Consider the following 21,247-nt stretch of genomic DNA (forward strand, 5'->3'; position numbering starts at 1 on the left):
CACACGGTTGGTGGGAAAGGAGGTACCCGGTAAGGGCAGACTCTCAGAGCTGTGTGAGGTCCAGCTATCATTGTGAAAGTTGTCCGAGGGGGTGGAGTGAAGGGGAAACTGAGAAGTCCCGGAAAGCGGAAAGGACTGTGTGGGTGGAGTTTTGGGGGGGCACAGAAAAGATTTCTGAATATGCTGCAGGGGTGGGCAAGCATGGATCTGCTCAGTCTGCAGCAGTACTAAGGACTGTAGCATCTGCATTTGCTCCTCCATTATTTTAATCATCCACTCAGTTATGTCCTTAACAAACTCTTGATTGTCTTTTCTGTCCTGACGTTGGGCTTCCCAGCACTCCTTGTGTTGCCTTTTCTCTGCATTGGAGCAGTGAAGTATCTCCCGGAACATGTCGTCTTCGCTCCGTCTTGGGCACTTTCTTATCTGGTGGAGATGCTTGGCCGGGGTGTGTGGAGTGTTCTTGAAGGCCACATCTGCCAAAGCCCAAGGGACAATGCACAGAAGCAGGATTGTTAAATTCACACACAGCATTGAAACATTTCAGTTAAATGTACCTTTGGCACCATAATAATCACTTTCTCACTGACCCTTGGCAGGCACACGTCTTGGCAAACACTCAAAGCATGGTGAGTGTTGGCTGGCTCAGGGGCGGAGGGCAGGGGCAGGGAGACACTCCACATGGGGAAAATACCATACACTCTGCAAGGGTCATGGTGCAGCCGACTAGGAAAAAAAATAAAAAATTCGCTCCCACTTTTCCACAGGCGGGGGTCATTCTAGCAGACGTCTCACTGCTAAGGGTAAGTAGGGAAACAAGGGTACATCTAGTCCATGCTTGTGGCTTCCGCCCTGTTCCCAATGCTGCTCGCCTGTGTGCCACTTTGGTCATTGCATAAGTGATTGCCCATTAGTGCGGGAAAGTTTCCTACAATGGGAGTGTCATAAACAGATAAGTAAGAGTTAATAGAACAGAAGTACTTCATATCTCTTTTGCCTGTAAAGGGTTAACAAGATCAGTGAGCCTGGCTTTCACCTGACCAGAGGACCAGTCGGGGACAGGATACTTTCAAATCTTTGAGGGAGGGAAGTTTTTGTGTGTGCTGTTAGTTTTTGGTTGTTGTTCACTCTGGGGGCTCAGAGGGACCAGACGTGCAACCAGGTTTCTCTCCAATCTCTTTGATACAGTCTCTTATATGTCCAGAATAGTGAGTACTAGGTAGATAAGGCGAGTTAGGCTTGTGTTTGTTTTCTTTATTTGCAAATGTGTATTTGGCTGGAAGGAGTTCAAATTTGTATTTTGCTGAAAGGATTTTAATTTGTACTTGTATACTTAGGCTGGGAGGGTATTCCCAGTGTCTATAGCTGAAAGACCCTGTAACATATTCCATCTTAAAATTACAAAGATAATTTTTACTGTTTTTCCCTCTTTAATTAAAAGCTTTTCTTGTTTAAGAACTTGATTGTTTTTTTATTCTGGTGAGACCCCAGGGAACTGGGTCTGGATCCACCAGGGAATTGGTGGGGAGAAAGGAGGGAAGGGGGCAAGAAAGGTTAATTTCTCTCTGTGTCAGGATTACTTTCTCTCTCAGGGAGAGTCTGGGAGGGGGAGAGAGAAGAAGGGAGGAAGGTGGATTTTCCTCTCTGTTTCAAGATTCAAGGAGTTTGAATCACCGTGATCTTCTAGGGTAACCCAGGGAGGGGAAGCCTGGGAGAGGCAACGGTGAGGGAAAGGGTTTACTTTCCTTATGTTAAGATCCAGAGGGACTGGGTCTTGAGGGTTCCCGGGCCAGGTTTTGGGGGCACCAGAGTGTACCAGGCACTGGAATTCCTAGTTGGTGGCAGCGCTACAAGTACTAAGCTGGTAATTGAACTTAGAGGAATTCATGCTGGTACCCCATCTTTTGGACGCTAAGGTTCAGAGTGGGGGATTATCATGACAGGGGGAAGGAAGAAAGCTGTTCTGCCATGGAACTTTTGGCAGAGGATTACCGAGTACCTCCAAAAAACTTTTTTTTCTGGAGATCTCTCTGGAGGATTCCCGTGAAAACTCGGTGTGCAGCAACACCCTGTTCAGCCGTAACAACTAGCTACACTGGAAAATGTCCACCTCACAGAAACAGCCAGCCTTCCACATTTCTATACCCTGAACCCACCTCCGCACTACACAAACCACAGCCACTTACCAGGAGTCTCCTTTCCTGCTTCTTGCTCATCAGAGAGCAAGTGCTGAGACTGGCTAGACACCTCTGGAGTGGAGAACAGTTCCTGGCTGCCTGCCCTACCTGCTGGGAGCTCCACATCATCGTCTAACTCCATATCTTCATCAGTAACTTTATCCTCCGGGTTAGGTCCTCTTTCTGTGACCTCCAGGCCCTCCAAAGTATCCATGGGGCTTTTGGCGATGGAGGTGGCGTCACCACCAAGGATAGCATCCAGCTCTTTATAGAACCAGCAGATCTTAGGTGTAGCATCGGAGTGTCAGTTTGCCTCCCTCACCTTATGGTACACCTGCCTCAGCTCCTTTATCTTCGCTCTGCACTGCAGCATGTCCCAATCATAGTCCTTTTGCGCAAACCTCGAGAAATGTGCCCATAGGTAACCCAATTCCTATGGCTCAAGTATCCGGCTTTCTTTTTCCATATACTGATCAGATCCAACAGCTCTTCAGTGGTCCAGGCGGGAGAGCGTTTGCTGTGATAACCCGCCATGGTCACCCGGGATGATGTGGTGAGACCTTTCCATGCTGAGCCAGCAGGAAATGGAATTTCAAAAATTCCAGAGGCTTCTGAGGAGGAGTGGTGGATGGTTGTTTGTTTGGCTGCAGGGAAGTGAAGCTCAAACTGCTGACTAGAGCGGTCAGGTTGAGCATTGTGGGACACCAATTAAAGCAATAAAATCAAGCCTGGTGTCTACGCTGACACTTTGTCGAGAAAAATTTAGAGGAAGAAGATGTATTTCTCTAGTTGGCGTTGTTATATTTTGTTGCCAAAACTGGGCATTTTTCCCAGTGACAAAAGTCACATCGCAGTGTGTATGCATTCACTCTTTTGTCAACAAAACTTGGTAGTGTAGACAAGGCCGAATAGTACTTAGCAGAATCAAAAAGTACTCCTCTGTCTTCTAAAACTTTAATCTTGCCTTGCCTAACAACTATCTTTTAAATTAAGCTCAAAAGAGGATGACTGAGGCCCTGAATGTTTGGGTCACTTGTATACTCTTATGAGTACTAAAATTAAATCTTAGAATGCTGCTCAGAAGCAAAAAAACAAGTTGGCCAAACAGTTTAAAGCTCAGTGAAGGTTATTTATTTTCTTTTTGTCAGCATAGTTAAGGATCTGTATCAGTGAGAAGTGTCCCTATGGATAATGGGGTTACTAAGATACAGAATAAGCTTAATTTTAATTAGGCAGTTACGTTTGTCTTTTGAGTTGCATGTTACCTTACCTCTAGAGTTTTTTTTACAGCTTCAACACAGTTTTTACAAAGTGCATCTTTATTTTAAAAAAGGATGTGTTAAATCTGAACAAAGGGATCTAAAACACTTGTATCTGATCTAGGTAATCTCTGTCAAAGAGGAGTTAATATAAATTCAGTTGCTGTTTTCAGTGCTTTTAGTATCTGCATTTTAGAGGAGGCCAGATTGTGGAACATAATCAGAAAGCATGGCAATTGTATTTTGGTTGGATATCAACTGACACGAGGTCTTCAGAGAACAGAACTCAAATCACAATGCAGGCTGTCTTTTAATTTGTTAAGAAAAAAAAGCATTTTATATTTTTCTTTAAAAGTGTGATCTAGTTATCACGATGAGCAAATATAACTAGAATTTTTCTTAGAATTAACTTTTGTAAGTCCAGTTCAAGTTGTGTGCACTTTTCTCTCACATGTGGCTTCCCATGCAATGATGTCATGTACAGCTAAATGCCAAAAAAAGTGTGAATGTTCTCAGCAAGAGCCACACTTTGAACTGTGACTTGCAGTTCTATGTGTGTTCACGTAAGCTTATAAGGTGTAGTTACCTTTATTTTTCTTAGCACTGTGGGTTTTCTTTTATGTATCTGCAGTATTCTCAGGGGAATGTGATTAGTTCCTTAGTTCAGTCTTCTCTCCTGACTTCTCCCGCAAATGCTCCACAATACCCTGATTTTGAATAATCACTGTTATCTTCTTTTCACATCTGGATCATGGCAAGTTTGTTAGGAGGAGTTACGGAATGTGAATATCCGCTCAGGGCATCCATTGGTGTGAATGTTTTGTGGACTGCCGTAAAAGAGGATTTCTCTTATAATCAGATCCATGGGTGTTCTGTCTTCATGGTTCAAACCTCCCCATCCCCCTCCAAAAAAAAGAACAACCCTGTGTAACGTGCATCTATTTTGTTCACTCAAGGGTCCTTAATATGCAAAATATCCAAAGTCAATAATGTTGCACAGTACAACATGTTTACTGTTGTTTTTTAAATCCCTGCCCTCTTTCCCTACTTCCTGACTCATTATTCTGTCATTATTTTTGCTGTATTAAAAATTTAACTGAGATCACAAGTTTCTCAAAGCAATGATTATTTTTTTGTTTTGTTTTTTGGGTGTTTTAACTTGTTTATAAAGCAGCATGTACAACAATGGTGCTAAATAAATAAAAGCTACATTTTTCTTTATCTGCCAAGGACTCAGCAGAGGGTCTTAGTTCCGCTCCAGCAAAGGATGTCATTACACCAAATTCCTGAATCAAAGTAGTGACTGCAAGTATTTCTACCTGCTCCTGCAGAGGAAATACAGAAGCCTGAACTAAGTCAGAAGCTTTTCTCCCTTAAATGAGTGGGACCCTGTTTGTCAATTGCTGCAGGAAATTGTTTTCATGCTGGAGGAGGAGAAAAATGGCGAATTTAATCATTTTGCGGTGATAAGTGGTAAAAGTAGAGCTTGTTATGGGCCTGATCGTGTCTTACAGGATTTTGGCCCATTTTGAGGGCAGTGTGCAGGTGCAATACCCCCTAAGCATCACCGTGAAACAGGGGTGCCCAACCTGAGCCTGAGAAGGAGCCAGAATTTACCAAAGAACATTGCCAAAGAGCCACAGTAATATGTCAAAAACAACAAGGCGTACTTGTGGCACCTTTAGTCTATAAGGTGCCACAGGTACGCCTTGTTGTTTTTGCTGATACAGACTGACATGGCTACCACTCTGAAACCTGTCACCATGTAAGGCAGCACCCATCAGCTCCCCCCACTCCTAGTGCTTCCCGTTCAACAGCAGCCCTGTCAATCAGTGCCTCCCCATCCCACCCCTCACCTCCTGATCAGCTGTTTCATGGTGTGCAGGAGGCTTGGTGGGGGAGGCAGAGGAGCGAGGGCATAGCAGGCTCAGAGGAGGGGGTGGGAAGGGGTGGAATGGGGGCAGAGCCAGGGGTTGAGCAGTGAGCCCCGCCCCGCCCGCACATTGGAAAGTTGGCGCCTGTAGCTCCAGCCCTGGATTCGGTTCCTATACAAGGATCCGCATATTAACTTCCGAAGAGCTGCATGTGACTCCGGAGCCACAGGTTGGCCACCCTTGCATGAAAGATTGTGCTCAGAGAGGCAGGATTTCTGCCTAGGCTCTCCAGCGTGCAGTGCGAATTCATCTGCTGCTACACCTCTGGTGTGAGCCTGGCCATCTCTGCTGACAAACATGAAGCGAGAGCCTTGCCCCGCTATCTCCTTTGTTATATGGAGCTTGCTCCCGGGAAGTCTGCAGTTGTGTCTAGCTGCTGCGCAGATGTGCAGACTACCAGATGGGTAGCTTCTTGTACTGTCTGCACCTATGGAGCAGCTGGGCACACTCTGACCCTACATGGATAAAGAGACACTTCAGGATGTCCTCCTTTTGGAAATCTATAGAAATGTAAAGGGCACTGAGTGTGAATGTTATATACCTTGTCACGCACTTTAGTGCAAGTATAAAGTTTTGAAATATAACCATGTATGCTTGGCCTGGTATTTTATCTCCAGCTTTGTATAATGCTGAAACTTAGCGTAGGTTTCTGGATTTCTGCCTTCTTGAAGGTAGACTAAGCAACTTAATTCATCGCAATTAAATTTCACAAGCACATATGTTAAATAATGTAGACATTTTGGATCTTTTGGAATAAAAAAAATTTCTCAGAGAAATAGCTATTGAGCATGGCCTGTGTGCTTTTCAAAAGTGTGCACTGGTGTTGTAAATATAGTAACCTGTTATGACTGGGATTCCGGGAGCAGGGTGCTGGGGGGTGTCACTCTCTGAGATTGCTCAGTTAGGGCAAACTGCAAAGAATGGGGCAGACAATCCCCAAAACAGGTGGTTATTCTAATACTTAGAGTCTCCAAGCCAGCAGTAAAATGCTTCTGCAATACCTTACTGGTTACCCAGAAGCCAGAAATACAGTTCCCTTAAAACAACCCAGCCTTGGGCTTCCAGGCAGCCAAGTCAAATATGATGATGATTACTGAAAATCTTGTTCATCATATAAAAAGTTGTACCAATCTCAAAATATCGGACACATTACCCTCCAGATTAATGAATATTTCAGATCTTACACAAATACATGGTTACAGCCAACTCTTATTAACTAAACTAAAATTTATTTTAAAAAAGAAGAGAGTGAGTATTGGTTAAAAGGCAGGGTAGGAATAGAGTTCTTAAGTCAGTTTCATAGTAGAGATGGTGAGCCTTAGAGTTGACGAGCCTTTTTCAGAATCAGTTCATCAGGTTATAGTCTAATATTCAAATATTCAATATCAGGGCAGTCCAGATGGGACTGGAGACCTCAGTCTTGTGACCTAAACTTCCCTTGCATGAAGCTTAAGCAGGTCTGAGACAAAAAGGATCAGGGCATAAGATTTCTTTATATAGATCACTGGCAGTTGTAATAACCTCTTGACTGCAGATATTCCTTTGGTGAGGAATAGCAGCTTTGAAGTAGAACTACCTGTTTCCCATGTACACACAAGTAACTAGTTGCATTCATCAGCATAAGGTAATTATCCATTAAACAGTTCATAGACCATTTACTACAGACTTCAAAGAGAAATATAGACAATGACATTACACCCAAGTTTCATCTAAATGTTAATATTTCCTTTTGATCTCTGAATCAATAGCTATAATAATAGCCAGGAACCATTTGTTTACATGGTTAGCATCTAACAAGATATAAGTAACTCATACAATTAGTATTACCTCTAATTTTCTAAAAATATATTTCAAAACTCTAGTCTATCTAACATGAAATGGTCCTAATTACTATTTATATACTTTTCTAACACGTCTCTAAAGGTTGAATCTGGATCAATTAGCCTGCAGTTGTGTAACCCTTTCTGGCCCTGTCACACCTGCGTATTATACTGGTCTACTATGACATTCTATATGTCCCCAAGCAAAGTAATATTCTATCAGTATGCATGCCACTATATAGAGATCAAAAACTTCAAAAAGGCCTCGATCCACTCTCCTGGTTAGTACGTGCTCTCTAAATTAGTGGGTGCATTTAAAAAGTTGTTCCGTATTCTGTCTTGATATAACTGCTGTAGTACTTCATGATTTATAAGAGAAAGAAGCAAAGCAAGCTCCCTTCTCAGTCATTCCTTTACTATTTTTGTACGCCTCTCTTCAAAAAGTCCCAGGCATCCTGCTTTTCAAGTGCAAATGCCACTATAACTTGGTATTTTCTCGTGAGCCAGGCATCTAAGTAAATTTGCCCACAGACTTGATAGGAGAACTGTGTAAATGGTTTTTGAGGACACAGCATACACAGACCTGCTTGACCACAGCTAATCCAGAAAGGACAATGTTAAATGATTAAACAGTCATAGAGTCTTTGAGTTTTTGACCCTTTGAGGAAGACTTGATGATTCTTCAAATGCATTTGCCACTCTCATTGTGGTGAGGATTTCTCTGCACCCAGGCACACAGATGGTCCCCTCCTGAGCTGCATTCAGGCATTTCTGTCTCCTTTTGCTCCCTGTGGCAAGTGGGGAAAATGTTGGCAAATGTCTTTTTGAAATCAGAGGCACGCTATCTCTCAAACATACTGACATTTAAGTAATCGTGTGACTTGTACATTGCACGCAGAGCACTTTACCATGTCATAATTTAGAATCTATTGTTATGTAATGCATTAATCATAATAATTTCCCGTATTGGTCTAAGTACTATCATGTGGTTGTCTCTGTTTAATGTTATTGAGCATGGTAACAGGAGGGAGCTTTGTTCCTTATCTACAGAATAAGAGCATTAAAACAGGAATGTACTGTTACAAATAAACTTCTATTACGTGTAGGTCACTGAGTCCATGCACATTCAAAAGATCATTCATGAAGTAACTTTTGTTTTGAGTAGTTTGCAGGTCCTGGTTGAGGCTTACAGACCTCTAACCCACTTCCAAGGGTTGTTCTGGCTTCTCTAAGAGAGAACATTTTTATTTCCCTCAAAATGTAGTTTTCAAAAAAAGTATAGGCTCTTCTGTTGCATTCATCACTGTAATGTCTGAGCACCTCAAATCCATTAATGAATTCAGCTTTGCAACATTCCTCTAAGGCAGGAAATTAATAGCCCATATTACAGATGGAGAACTTAGAAACAGATGAGTGAAATGACTTTCCAAAGGTGACAGAGGACGTCTGTGGCAGAGCTGGGACTAGAAATCGGATCTCTGGAGTCCCAGTCCAGTGCTTTTTACCACAAGATCATTCTTCCTTTCCTTGGAGGACAGTTTATAGATGACATTGGGCATATGATGCGGGAGTGCCGCAAGATCTTAGAAATATATATCTCCTGTGACTTCCATGAAAAGTTGGCTATCCCACTGCTGGCTTATGACACACACTTGGCTGGATAGCATTGTGTAGCTTGTCACAGAATGCATCTATATTATGGAACAATATCTCTGATTTGGTTATAGGAAGGTACAACACAGATGTTTCTTGTCTGCCAGAGGTTGTGTTGGTGTATCCACCATGGTGTATGGCCATAATCCTGTTCGTACTTGAAATCTCCAAAGGTAGATTGACTAGTTTGAATGAGCATCATGTTTTCATGCTCAGAGTCCTTAATGACATACTTGAATTACTGGTGGGTTATGTTCTAACTCCAGTCATTACTTTTGGGTAGTTTGGAAGTTAATGTTAAAGATGGTTTATCAGCATGGCTTCACTGGCAAATCCTTATGTCTGCACCGACTAAAGAGTAGTCTGCAACCTAAGCCATTGCACTTGTGCCATCTGTGACTCATCTGCTCATAGCCACAAGTGTTCTCCTTTTACTTTTTCAAGCTGTAGCTCAGAATCATAATTCTGTTTTCTGAGCCATCTAATTCTTTTTTAATGTTATCAGCTTTGTGGATTTTGGCTTGTTAGATTGTTGCCTGTCATCATTGCCTGGCTCAGTAACAGTATAGTTGTCCAAAGGTAACAGCTTTGCTGGCAAACAAGCCAGTACTGATATTAATCAATAACTTTGTGCAGTTCATAACATTAAAATATACCAGAGCACAGGTGGTCAGTATGTTTTTGTCTCAGAGAATAGCTGGATTGGCTGCTTTGCAGTAATGAGGGGTTTGTCTGTCGTGCAGTATGCTTTACCTGAGGCTTGCCTCCTTCCATGAACTTAACTTTATTTTTATGCTTCCTCTTCTGTCTGTCTGCTCTTTGGAGCCCCTGCTACAAGTCCTATCTATTCTTGATGAGTAGCGCGCACCATTTTGATATGTAGCAGTCTAATAATGCACTGTTGTCCTGGAGATGGTAGAAAACAATAATTTGTATTATTAATTACATGCCATTGGTACTCCCTTGTTTCTGAAAAGCCCAGCAGTGTATACAGTATGTAGAACTTTGGCTTGCAAACTTACTATCTGGTTGTTTCAAACTCAATAATGAACAAATAATCATCACAGGCCACCATCACTAGCTACTGCCTTTGTTCTGTTGACTTTCATCCCATATCTCTTACTCCAGTCTCTTGAAGTTCACTTCTTATATAATAATCTGATCCTCTCCTGTATTGAAGGCGCCTCCCAACTTTGTAGCATCAGCAGATTTCATTAACATGCTCCTTTTTGTGCCAAGGTTGTTAAAATATTGAATAAGTTTGGTCCCAAGTCTGATCCTTGAGGAACTCCACTACTAACATCCTTTCAGTCCGATAACTCATCTTTCAGCACCCATTGCCTTCTTCCCTTTGGCTAGTTCCTTACCCACCTTACAATTATTGAACTAATTCCCATATTTTCTAATTTAACTAATGATTTCCCATGTAGTACTCTGTCAAATGCTTTAGTCTAGTCCAAATATATTAGATCTACTGAATTTCCCTTGTTTAAAAAATCAGTTATATTAGCAAATAAGAAAATCAGGTTAATCTGGCACAATCTACCTTTGGTAAATGTATGTTGCATTACATTCCCTTTTCTGTTCACCTCCATGAAGGTACTTATTTTTTCCTGCAAGATTTGTTGTAAAGTTTTGCAAGCTATTGAAGTGAGACTATTAGACATTCCATTTGTCTAAGCATCCAGCACTTTCATACTTTCTCTGTTAGTAACTTCTCCAAGGCATTTGCATCAGTAAAACTTCAGTATCCTTCACAGCATCTTGCAGAAGCTTGCTCACTTTCACGACATCTGTCAGATGGCTCTCAAGCCATTAAAGTCATCAGAGCATAGCAAAGGTCTTGCTTGCTTTTACTGTATTGTTAATCCTTTTGTTTTGGGTTGAATAAGAACTAATGGAAATCTCCTCACAAGAAATGCCTATTACAAAGTCACAGCCTGGATTCAGAGCAACATTCCCCACCTTCTTATATTTGTATATATAAGCTTATATTGCCAGCCTGCATGCTCATTAGGTTTCTTGCAGTACTGCAACTGTTTTTACAACACAATGTCCCGCAACAACTCTCGATTGCTTCCAGCAGAATTTGCTTAGTTTTCATTCTTCTATCACTATCATAATGCCAAAAATCAACAGAGTTCTCAGTATGAATCTCTGGATGATGCACAGAGGTAGTGCAAGCACCATTGAAAGTGATTCCAGTGTCTCTGGAATGGGCATAAATATCAGCAGATATAGATTTGGACCAGTGTTCCCAGGACATTTGACGAGATCAGCTCATAATTGCACACAGTAAGTAGATTGTAGTAGTAATTGCATTTCATAATAGATATTAATAGTGTATACATTTTTATAGTTGGTGTGATTGTTGTGGTAACAAAGCCTAATACATGTGTCTTGCTGATGCAGATGAACATATAAGTCACAAACAAAAAACAAAGAACTGCCTCCCCTAAAGTCTTTGGGTGTTCAAGATAAGTTTGGCATTGCCATAAGCAAGTGCACAGAGAACAAAGTATGAGAAAGGAGGACAGTGTTATAGAAACACTAGGTAAATCTTAGTGTGCATGTGTGTATACTACATATAGAACTTATATAAGTTTACAATGTTCAGTCAATAGTTTGTCACTTTATTCTTTAGTCATTGTCTGCACACTCAAGAGGTGATTAAGAAGAAGCACAAAAACCAGGTCAAAAGATGGATCAATGTCAAGGAGGCTTCTTCTGATGGAGCGATGCGCCCTGGAGTTTGTTAACCTGAACTGTATCCAAAGCTCCTGCTGAAGCTTTGTGTCTGGGGAGCAATTAGCAGACTAGGTGCTGGCCTTCATATTGGAAGGCACTTTTTCACAATCATTCCAATTACTATGCAAGTGAATCTAAATCTTTTGTAAGATTCATAATGATATGGTACACTGCACTGTATACTGGGTTCACAGAGATAATGGAATGAAAACTATTTGAGTAGAAAATCATCATGGATACAATTGTGATTATGTATGGGTATTAGTCTTGCACAGATTTTTTTCCCCAAGGAAGGTACAATCCAAAGATTGTTTACCGTAATGCAGTGATTTTATACTTGGTCCATGCTTTATGGTCACTCTGTTTTCTGTTCATATAGTGACCCAAGGCCACATAACTGCTTCTGCCTGTATTGAGGCTCAGGGGATAAACTTTGTTCAGATTTTACCTGAGTGACTAATGCATATGCTGCAAGATACTGTGTATGAGTTTCATAAAATAAAATTTTACCATAGCACACATCCTTTATTAGTAGTGTCCTGCATACTAATTCTAATCTGTTGGCATTTTTCTGATCACCAGATATGAAACTAATCACATTAAGGGGTCAGCCCAGTTGAAAAATTATATTGGGGCATTTGCCAGACTGACCAAAAAGGAGCAGCTTGTCACAGCATCATTTTTGGAAGGTGATGGTGTTGGTAGTCTGAAAGTATAACAAACAGACATTTGAGCTACCTTTGCAAAGACTTGCTACAGGTTATTGAATGAAAGGGATTCTCTAGCAGGATGTAAACACAACTCCAGCTGCGCAACTTACTGTACCTCTATAGAGCACATTTTGTTTTATATCACCGCATTGTGTATGATGATACGTAATCATATTTCTTAACTGTTTAATTCATTTTCTGTGACTAAACTGCCTTGTGTATATTTTCTTTTGTCACATGCACCAATGCAGTGGTGTGCCAGTAGCATCCCACGAACACTACCATGACAGCAGTGGGGTTGGGTGGGATAGCAGGGTAATCAGATGGCTTATTTTATATGTGAAATGTCCTGAGGTAGCTCTCTTGTGTTTGGCTGCAGGGTCAGTACTTGGATACTGAAACTCACATGGAGTATTCAAGACACAGTCTGCCTTCCTGATTCACACAAGCACACACGTTTCTGAAACAGCTGCCATATAGGTCTCCATCTCACCCCAGGAACACCACCATGCAAGGGGAAAGTGACATGCGAAGAATAAGCAAGTAATGTTCAGATGAGGGTATATTCTAACAGTTGGCTTTCAGCTTTTCTCATGGATGCTCAAATCCAGCCATTACCAGTTGGATCCTGGTAGATGGGAACAGTAAAACTGTATTCCAAATGAAGTAATAGAGTAATACTTACTCTACCAGTGGCTTGTGAGTGCAGAGTAATGATCAAATGAAATGGTCACAGTATAGTGCTCAGAGACTAGGAGAGGATCACATGGCAGCATTAACATAGGTTCATATCTTGTTAAAAGCAATTAATTAGCTCTACTGTAGCTTTGACATTGAGTGCAGACATACCCCTTGATCCATCATAATTAACATGAATGTAAGTCCTTTAAAATATTTTCAGGTATCAGTTGTTTAAATAGCAGAACACACATCAGCTTTACACATGACCTCATGAAACGGCCCTACTCCCAGAGAAAGGACTCACAGTTATTGTCATGCCAAGGAGCCATGAGCAGGGCATCTCTTAGCAGTGCCTATCGGCATTCACATGAATGTTAACCTTGACAGCAACGTTACCAAGTCTTTTCAGGTTTCTGTGCTTTGGACAAGATCCCCAGCATCATCCCTGGGTCCCTAAAATGAGGACAATGTGAAAGTATAGTAGGTTTTGTACAATAGTGCACCAGACAGGTTGGTGTGCTCGCTAGCGTGCTACACCATAAAGGGAATTACCGGATTTTCTACTCGTGGGCAGTAATATCTGTGTCTGTGCTGACTGCTGACACTTACCACTGCATCAAGTTCCTGTAATGTAACAGGGAGACATGTACAATAGTGAATAAAAGCAGTATTGGGCTATATATATAGATCAACACTTACCGATATAGGAAATTGCCTCATCACATAAAGGTCTCATGGACTATTCGTTGCTGTAGTCCAGGCTCCACAGGCAGAAAAATGTTTTTAAAGAACCCATGGCTAATTTAGGAATTCTATACATTTTTTTGTGAATAAAATTGGATCCTTTTGAGAGATTCCATTTTACAAGATTGCTTCAGCAGCCTGATTGTGAAGAGATGAGAAAACTTGGCTGCTCTCTGCCATGCACAGTTCTTCTGAATAACCAAATGAAGTGCTCTGCATAGGACAGCTATAATAATTTTCTGTGGGTGGTGCAGGCAGAGGGACTGTGATTGCCACCTACTGTTCATGGGTGGCCAGGTGGGGAGAGCTGACTGAAAAAAAAGTTATATCCAGCGAATAGATGACCTCTTGAGGTCCCTTTCAGCCCTTCTTTTCTATGATCCTATGACCAAAGAACTCAATGTGTTTTGCATGTGTCAATTTGCTAGTCAACAAACATAACACACCTGTATTGGGCTATTGAGCTTCATATTTCCATGCCTAAACAGCAATGTGCTTGCAAATTCAGTATTATTCTTGGATGTCTACCCAAGTATGCATGTCCAGATGGCAGTAGGCATAACTTTAAAGTCTGTTTTTGAAAACTTGGCCCATTATATCTTGATTGGTGTGGTATCATTCTCCTGCATGTACTACATAACTATTTCACTGTGCACTATGTGTTCACTTTACTCGTGAGCATAAGAAGAACTCAAGGAAATTCAGTAGTACTAATTTAAAAAACCAAAACAAAATTAAGTCCACAAAGATGCTCATAATTTTTCTCTGTATTATGTATCAGAGGTGTAGCTGTGTTAATCTGGATCTGTAAAAGCAGCAAAGAGTCCTGTGGCACCTTATAGACTAACAGACGTATTGGAGCATGAGCTTTCCTAGGTGAATACCCACTACATCGGATGAATGTAGTGGAAATTTCCAGAGGCAGGTATAAATATGCAGGCAAGAATCAGTCTAAAGATAACAAGGTTAGTTCAATCAGGGAGGATGAGGCCCTCTTTTAGCAGTTGAGGTGTGAACACCAAGGGAGGAGAAATTGCTTTTGTAGTTGGCTAGCCATTCACAGTCTTTGTTTAATCTTGAGCTGATGTTGTCAAATTTTCAGATAAACTTTGAAGCTCAGCAGTTTCTCTTTGAAGTCTGGTCCTGAAGTTTTTTTGCTGCAGTATGGCTACCTTTAGATCTGCTATTGTGTGTCCAGGGAGATTGAAGTGTTCTCCTACAGGTTTTTGTATATTGCCATTCCTAATATCTGATTTGTCCCCATTTATCCTTTTACGTAGGGACTGTCCAGTATGGCCGATGTACATAGCAGAGGGGCATTGCTGGCATATGATGGCATATATTACATTGGTGGACGTGCAGGTGAATGAACCGTTGATGGTGTGGCTGATCTGGTTAGGTCCTGTGATGGTGTCGCTGGTGTAGATATGTGGGCAGAGTTGGCATCGAGGTTTGTTGCATGGATTGGTTCCTGAGTTAGTTACTATGGTGTGGTGTGTAGTTACTGGTGAGAATATGCTTCAGGTTGGCGGGTTATCTGTGGGCAAGGACTGGTCTGCCACCCAAGGCCTGTGAAAGTGAGGGATCATTGTCTAGGATGGGTTGTAGATCCCTGATGATGCATTGGAGAGGTTTTAGCTGGGGACTGTATGTGATGGCCAGTGGAATTCTGTTGGTTTCTTTCTTGGGTTTGTCTTGCAGTAGGAGGCTTCTGAGTACACGTCTGGCTCTGTTGATCTTTTTCCTTATTTCCTCGTGCAGGTATCATAGTTTTGAGAGTGCTTGGTGAAGATTTTGTAGGTGTTGGTCTCGGGGGGGTTGGAACAGATGCGGTTGTACCTCAGTTCTTGGCTGTAGACAATGGATTGTGTGGTGTATCCGGGATGGAAGCTGGAGGCATGAAGGTAGGCATAGTGGTTGATGGGTTTTCGGTATAGGGTGGTGTTAATGTGGCCGTCACTTATTTGCACCGTGGTGTCTAGGAAGTGGACTTCCCTTGTAGATTGGTCCAGGCTGAGGTTGATGGTGGGGTGGAAGCTGTTGAAATCGTGGTGGAATTTTTCCAGAGTCTCCTTCCCATGGGTCCAGATAATGAAGTTGTCATCAAGATAGCATACGTAGAGAAGAGGAGTGAGTGAACGAGAGCTCAGGAAGTATTGTTCCAGGTCAGCCATAAAAATGTTGGCATATTGTGGGGCCATGCGGGTGCCCATAGCGGTGCCACTGGTCTGGAGGCATATATTGTCATCAAATTCACTCTGTATTGTGCCTTTTTATTCACTTTATATACTTAGAATGTTAGCTGGCGCATGTTATAGTATATGAAAAAGACAGTTGAAAATAAAGTTACTGCCTTTCAAGATCCTGTTTGCAGTGTTTTTGTAGCCCTGTTGGTCCCCAGTTATTAGACAGACAAGGTGGGTGATAATATCTTTTATTGAACCACCTTCTGTCAGTGAGAGAGACAAGCTTTCAAGTTACAGAGACCTGAAGAAGAGCTAAGTGCAGGACCAGTGCTTCCATTTAGGCGACCTAGGCAGTCGCCTAGGGTGCTAGGATTTGGGGGGACGGCATTTTGCCACCCTCAGTGGCAATTCGGTGGCCGGGGTCCTTCCGCGCTCCGGGTCTTCAGCGGCAATTCTGCGGCAGGTCCTTCACTCGCTCCGGGACTCGCCGCCAAAGTGCCCCGAAGACCGGGAGCTGCGGACGGACCCCCCACTGCAGAATTGCCGCCAACAATCAGGAGTGCGGAATTACTCCCGCCTAGAGCGCCAAAAACCCTGGCGCCGCTCCTGGCTAAGTGTTGCTCAAAAACTTATCTCTTTCACCAACAGAAGTTTGTCCAATAACAGATATTACCTCACCCACCCTGTCTCTTTAAAAATGCTATCAGTTTGGTGGGTTTAGCTGGACCAGGGATCGGCAACTTCTGGCATGCGGCTCACCAGGGTAAGCACCCTAGTGGGCCGGGCCAGTTTGTTTACCTGCTGCGTCCACTGGTTGGGCCGATTGTGGCTCCCACTGGCCGTGGTTCGCCACTCCAGGCCAATGGGGGCGTCGGGAAGTGGTGCGGGCTGAAAGATGTGCTGGCCGCAGTTTAGCGCAGCCCCCATTGGCCTGGAGCAGCAAACCGCAGCCACTAGAAGCTGCGATCGGCCAAACCTGCGTACACGGACGGTAAAACAAACTGGCCCATCCTGCCAGAGTGCTTACCCTGGCAAGCCGCGTGCCAAAGGTTGCCAATCACTGAGCTAGATCATTGTTATGCTGAGTCAGATGTGGATTGGGAAGAGCTTAACGTTAAGCTACTCTCCCCTTATGGAATGTATTACTGTAATAAAACTTTTGTCTTTTATTTTTCAGATGGTGTATCCTTGGAGCAGCAAAATCTTTCCTTACTCTCAGTGGGATCTAAACTACATCAAAGTACAGTAGGCAGCATAGCACACATGGCCTTAACACAAAGCACAGTAGAAGCCCAGGAAAATAATTTTCTTCATGTGGTTTTATCGTCACTTACCACTCCCTTTGATGTGACTTCATTTGACCAAGAAATAATGAGCAGAAGTTCAGAAGAAAGAACTATGCCAGTGGGAGATGTCACAGTAACTAGCAATGAAGCATATTTAAGTGACGATGGATTGATTAGCTCCTTTCTGAATGAACAGTGGACTCCTTCACTAAAGTCTATTACAGTGGAGTATCCTTCAGATAATTCAGTAGAGCCACCAAGAGAAACCTTAGAAGCTGTGTTGCTAACACCTTCGTTATCTGTCCTTTTGTTGCCATATGATGAAATGAAAACAGCACAACAAATGACAACATCACGTGCTGCCTCTGGTCACAGTCGTGCTTTCACACAATTGAAGCCTTTTGCTCCAGATGGTATAATTCCGACTACAAGCAGAGACTTGCTATTGTACCCCACAAATACAGATATTTATTTAAGTTCCACTACATCAGAAGTGGTGGTTGGACTGGTGGGAAATGGAGATGGAAGCTATGCATCTAGTTCAGATTCCTCACTGTTTTTGCCTTTTGATACTACTTCAGAAGGGTCCTCTCTTCTTACGAGACAGCTGAATGAGAATAGCCAAGTTATGCCAGATGCCTTGGCAAAAAGTACTGATCAATACACTGAAGCTTACCCTGATGTGAATAGCGATGCAACAGAAACTTTGGATCTAAGGACCTATTCTGTTGCAAGCATTTCTAGGGCAGCACCTGTTTTGGTAACCAGCATGGAGCCTGCGTTGTTTTCAATTAGTCTTCCATATGTGTCTTTCCCAGTTCACTCAGCTGCTGGTTCCACTGACTCTGATACTTTTGTTACTGATGACTTGTTTACACAGGTGTTTTCCCATAAATCCTCCAGTACAACACCAAATTTGCCTGGCAATTTAGAAATACCAAGTCAAGTTGAGCTCTTCAGTGAGTTCATAAGCCCAGTGCCTTTCACTAGACCATATGCTTCATGTTCGTACTGTGACTTTGCCTCAGTTCCACCAGAACAAGTCTTATCAGCAGGACACACACAACATGATGTGGGTTCAGGTGATTATATTGAAACATTATCATTCACAGCCTCTGGGGAAAAAGGCATTACTCCACTTACAACTGTAGTTACTGACTTGTATGAACTGGAGGAGTCAACTCCTGAAATCTTTGATACTACTTTTCCATCAAGACCTGTTGTTTCATTTTCTTCAAGACTTATAGAAGTCTCTGAATCAAACTTATTTTTTTCAAACGGTGTGGACATTGGTCTTAACATAATGAGTACAACAATATTTCCTTCCTACAGACAGCCCTCTGAGGGAATATCATTGGATATCACTTCTGTTCAATTCCCCGTCCCTATTACTGAAACCGTTATTTTAACATCTGGTATTAGAGCAAAACCTTCTGATATCACCAGTGTTCTCCTTGAATCCGTGTTTACCACAAGTGAGAATGTACCATCAGTTACAATCAAACATACAGGCCTGCTGGAATCACCTGAATTTATGCCCTCAGAATCTGTACTTTTGCTTGACAAAACACCTGCAAGTGTTTCAACAGACAAATCATCTATAAATATTTCAGATTTTTCATCCAACCTTTTATCAACACCATTTCTCTCTGAACCTAGCAGCTGGTCATCTTTATCCACCTTTTATTCAAGAATGCCAAGTGATTTATCAACACTATTACCTCAGGTCTTCCCTACACTGCTGGGGCCATCGGTAGTTTTTGATGATTCCTCTAGTTGGGATTCAACTGAGTTTCCTGCAGCTGACAGCACAAGCATAGAGGTTTCTCATCTCTCTCCCTGGCAGACTTCATACCTTTATTCAAATACATTTTCTGTTCCAAACACACACAATCCTGAAGTAATATCATCAAGTTTTTACTCTTACTCTTCCATGTTACTAGAAGGAACGTCAGTCTTGCTAATGGATTCTGAAGTTTCATTTACCTCAATTTTCACAGAAGCTACCTCTCAGTTAGAGTCTTCACTCTTCTCCCTTGAATCAGCAGTTCCTACACTGGTGCTGTCCATTTCTGACTCAGAATCTATTCTCACCAGCAATATCTTGGTGGTTGAAACACAATTGACCTCATGGTTTACCACCTTTCAGACAACTCCTGTCTTAAGCGTATCTTCATCCCTTCTCTCAACTGTTACAGCTTCAGATGAGGATACTGGTGCTACTGCTAACCACACATTGCTTTTGACATCTCTTTCCAAGGCAACTGCTAGTACAGCACATTTTGCAACAAATCCATATACGCTGTTGTTGCATACAGATGTGAACAGCATTACCGCTTCACCTGCAGAGTCAGTTTCTGTGGTCACATCATTTGTACCTACACAGCTGCCTCCATCCATAAACACTTCCGCTGAATTTGGCACACAAACAAAAGCTAGTGTAACTGAAGTTACCAATAGAACAAGTGCTACTACTGCTACTACTACCAGCATTAGTAGCATAGTTGGCCATCGTACAACTACTGAGAGCAACTCAAGTACTTCCTCATTCCCTTCTACTGCTGTAGTGGCCACGACTCCATCTGAAGCTATTATTGTCTCCTCTGCCATGACCACAACCCGACAACCATATGTTTGTGACATCACTGTTCCCGATACTTACTTAATCATGGCTGGTAAGATATTGCTAACTTTATTTCAATTTTTTTCTTTAAAATTATTTCAAAACTACTCCCCATTCTCTTCCCGTCCCCCACAAAAAAAATCACAAATGAACATCACCTTCTAATGCTAATCTTATCCTTTAAATTACACCTATGTGGGCGCCCAATGAACATTTGAAAGGAGCACAGCATGGAATGTAGATTACTAAATGTTAACCTACAGACTTGTTTACATGTAGTTGTTATGAAGGGCCAGATGTTCAAAACTCAGCCTATATTTCCATGCATACAGCTTGGTTTGTATCCCTTGCTCATACAAATTATAAAATTTAGCTGTGCAAAACCTGCCCCTTGTGCACAAGTGGAGTGCAAATGGTGCTTTAAAATTGATCATGCATACATGTAGGCTTAATTGCAGCTCCTTTATAATTTTGGTGTTAAATTTATAGTATTCTTACAAAACTGTTTTGCAGAGTCTTTTAATAGCATGGTGGAATAAGTTTCTCTTTGAAGATATTGGGACTGTTTATAAATGCCATAATTTAAAATAAACTTTAGAACATGTGAAGCCTAAGTCAGTTTTTCTAAATATCTTTAACATTTTATTTTGCCATGTGAAAATGAGCTACATACCTGTATTTGGATTATTTTAGTTGGACTTGGTGTGGTTATGATCAGAAAAGTAACTTTGTATGCTTAAAAAGAAAGTTTCCTTGTTACTGCCTAGCTAATATACTACAGTTGTGAAGGAGCCATATTTAATGACAATCAAGAAAAAATGTCCATTTAAGTTTTATGGTCAGAATGTGTGCGTTTGATGTACAAAACAGAAAGAACTGAGTTTAATTTTTTTTCCAGATACGAGGGTGAGTTGGCTGTGCTAATGTTAATTAAGAAAAATTGTGGGGGGAAGGGACTAGGGGGAAGGACTTGTAAACAGAGCAGTTTTACTATGCAAATATTTAATAGAGAATAAATACAAAACACCAAGATGCCATTTTACAGTTGCTTTCAGTAATCACTGTCATAATTTGAAGTGTGGTTATGGTTAGCAATGCACCTGTGAGTGTTTTTAAAGTACCTTCGTATTCAACAGTCTGCCTCCATGTGTAATCAGTGAAGTGTTTGCTTGCTTTTTTTTTTTTTTTAAACAAAAATAACATTGGGGTTTTTTTTAAATGCCTATTTGTAGTGTATATCCAACATGATTATTGGACAGTGATTTGCATTCTATTCTGGCTTATGCATCATCTACAGGATTGTTAACTGTATTACAACAGCAGAATCTTTATTACAAGTGCTCAGATAAAAAAGAATGCAGTTTGCCTTTCAGATCCAGTTTGAATTTCTAGTCCATCTGTTACAAAGGTAATTGTTTTTACTAGC

General features: G+C 41.7%; 1 protein-coding gene across 4 annotated transcripts in view; it reads left to right on the top strand.

Annotated features, from left to right (window-relative positions):
• Window positions 1-21,247, top strand: part of KIAA1549 (KIAA1549 ortholog) — a 227,224-nt gene that overhangs the window by 98,325 nt on the left and 107,652 nt on the right. For 3 of the 4 annotated variants that reach the window (XM_050945445.1, XM_050945451.1, XM_050945455.1), the window contains exon 2: window positions 17,090-19,873. The exons of the other annotated variant lie outside the window; for it this stretch is intronic. In XM_050945445.1, coding sequence (XP_050801402.1) covers window positions 17,090-19,873 — 2,784 coding nt within the window. The remainder of the gene's footprint in view (window positions 1-17,089; window positions 19,874-21,247) is intronic. 4 annotated transcript variants of the gene reach the window in all.

The sequence above is a fragment of the Gopherus flavomarginatus genome, chromosome 1 (genome assembly GCF_025201925.1).
Source record: "Gopherus flavomarginatus isolate rGopFla2 chromosome 1, rGopFla2.mat.asm, whole genome shotgun sequence".
Classification (NCBI taxonomy): domain Eukaryota; kingdom Metazoa; phylum Chordata; order Testudines; family Testudinidae; genus Gopherus; species Gopherus flavomarginatus.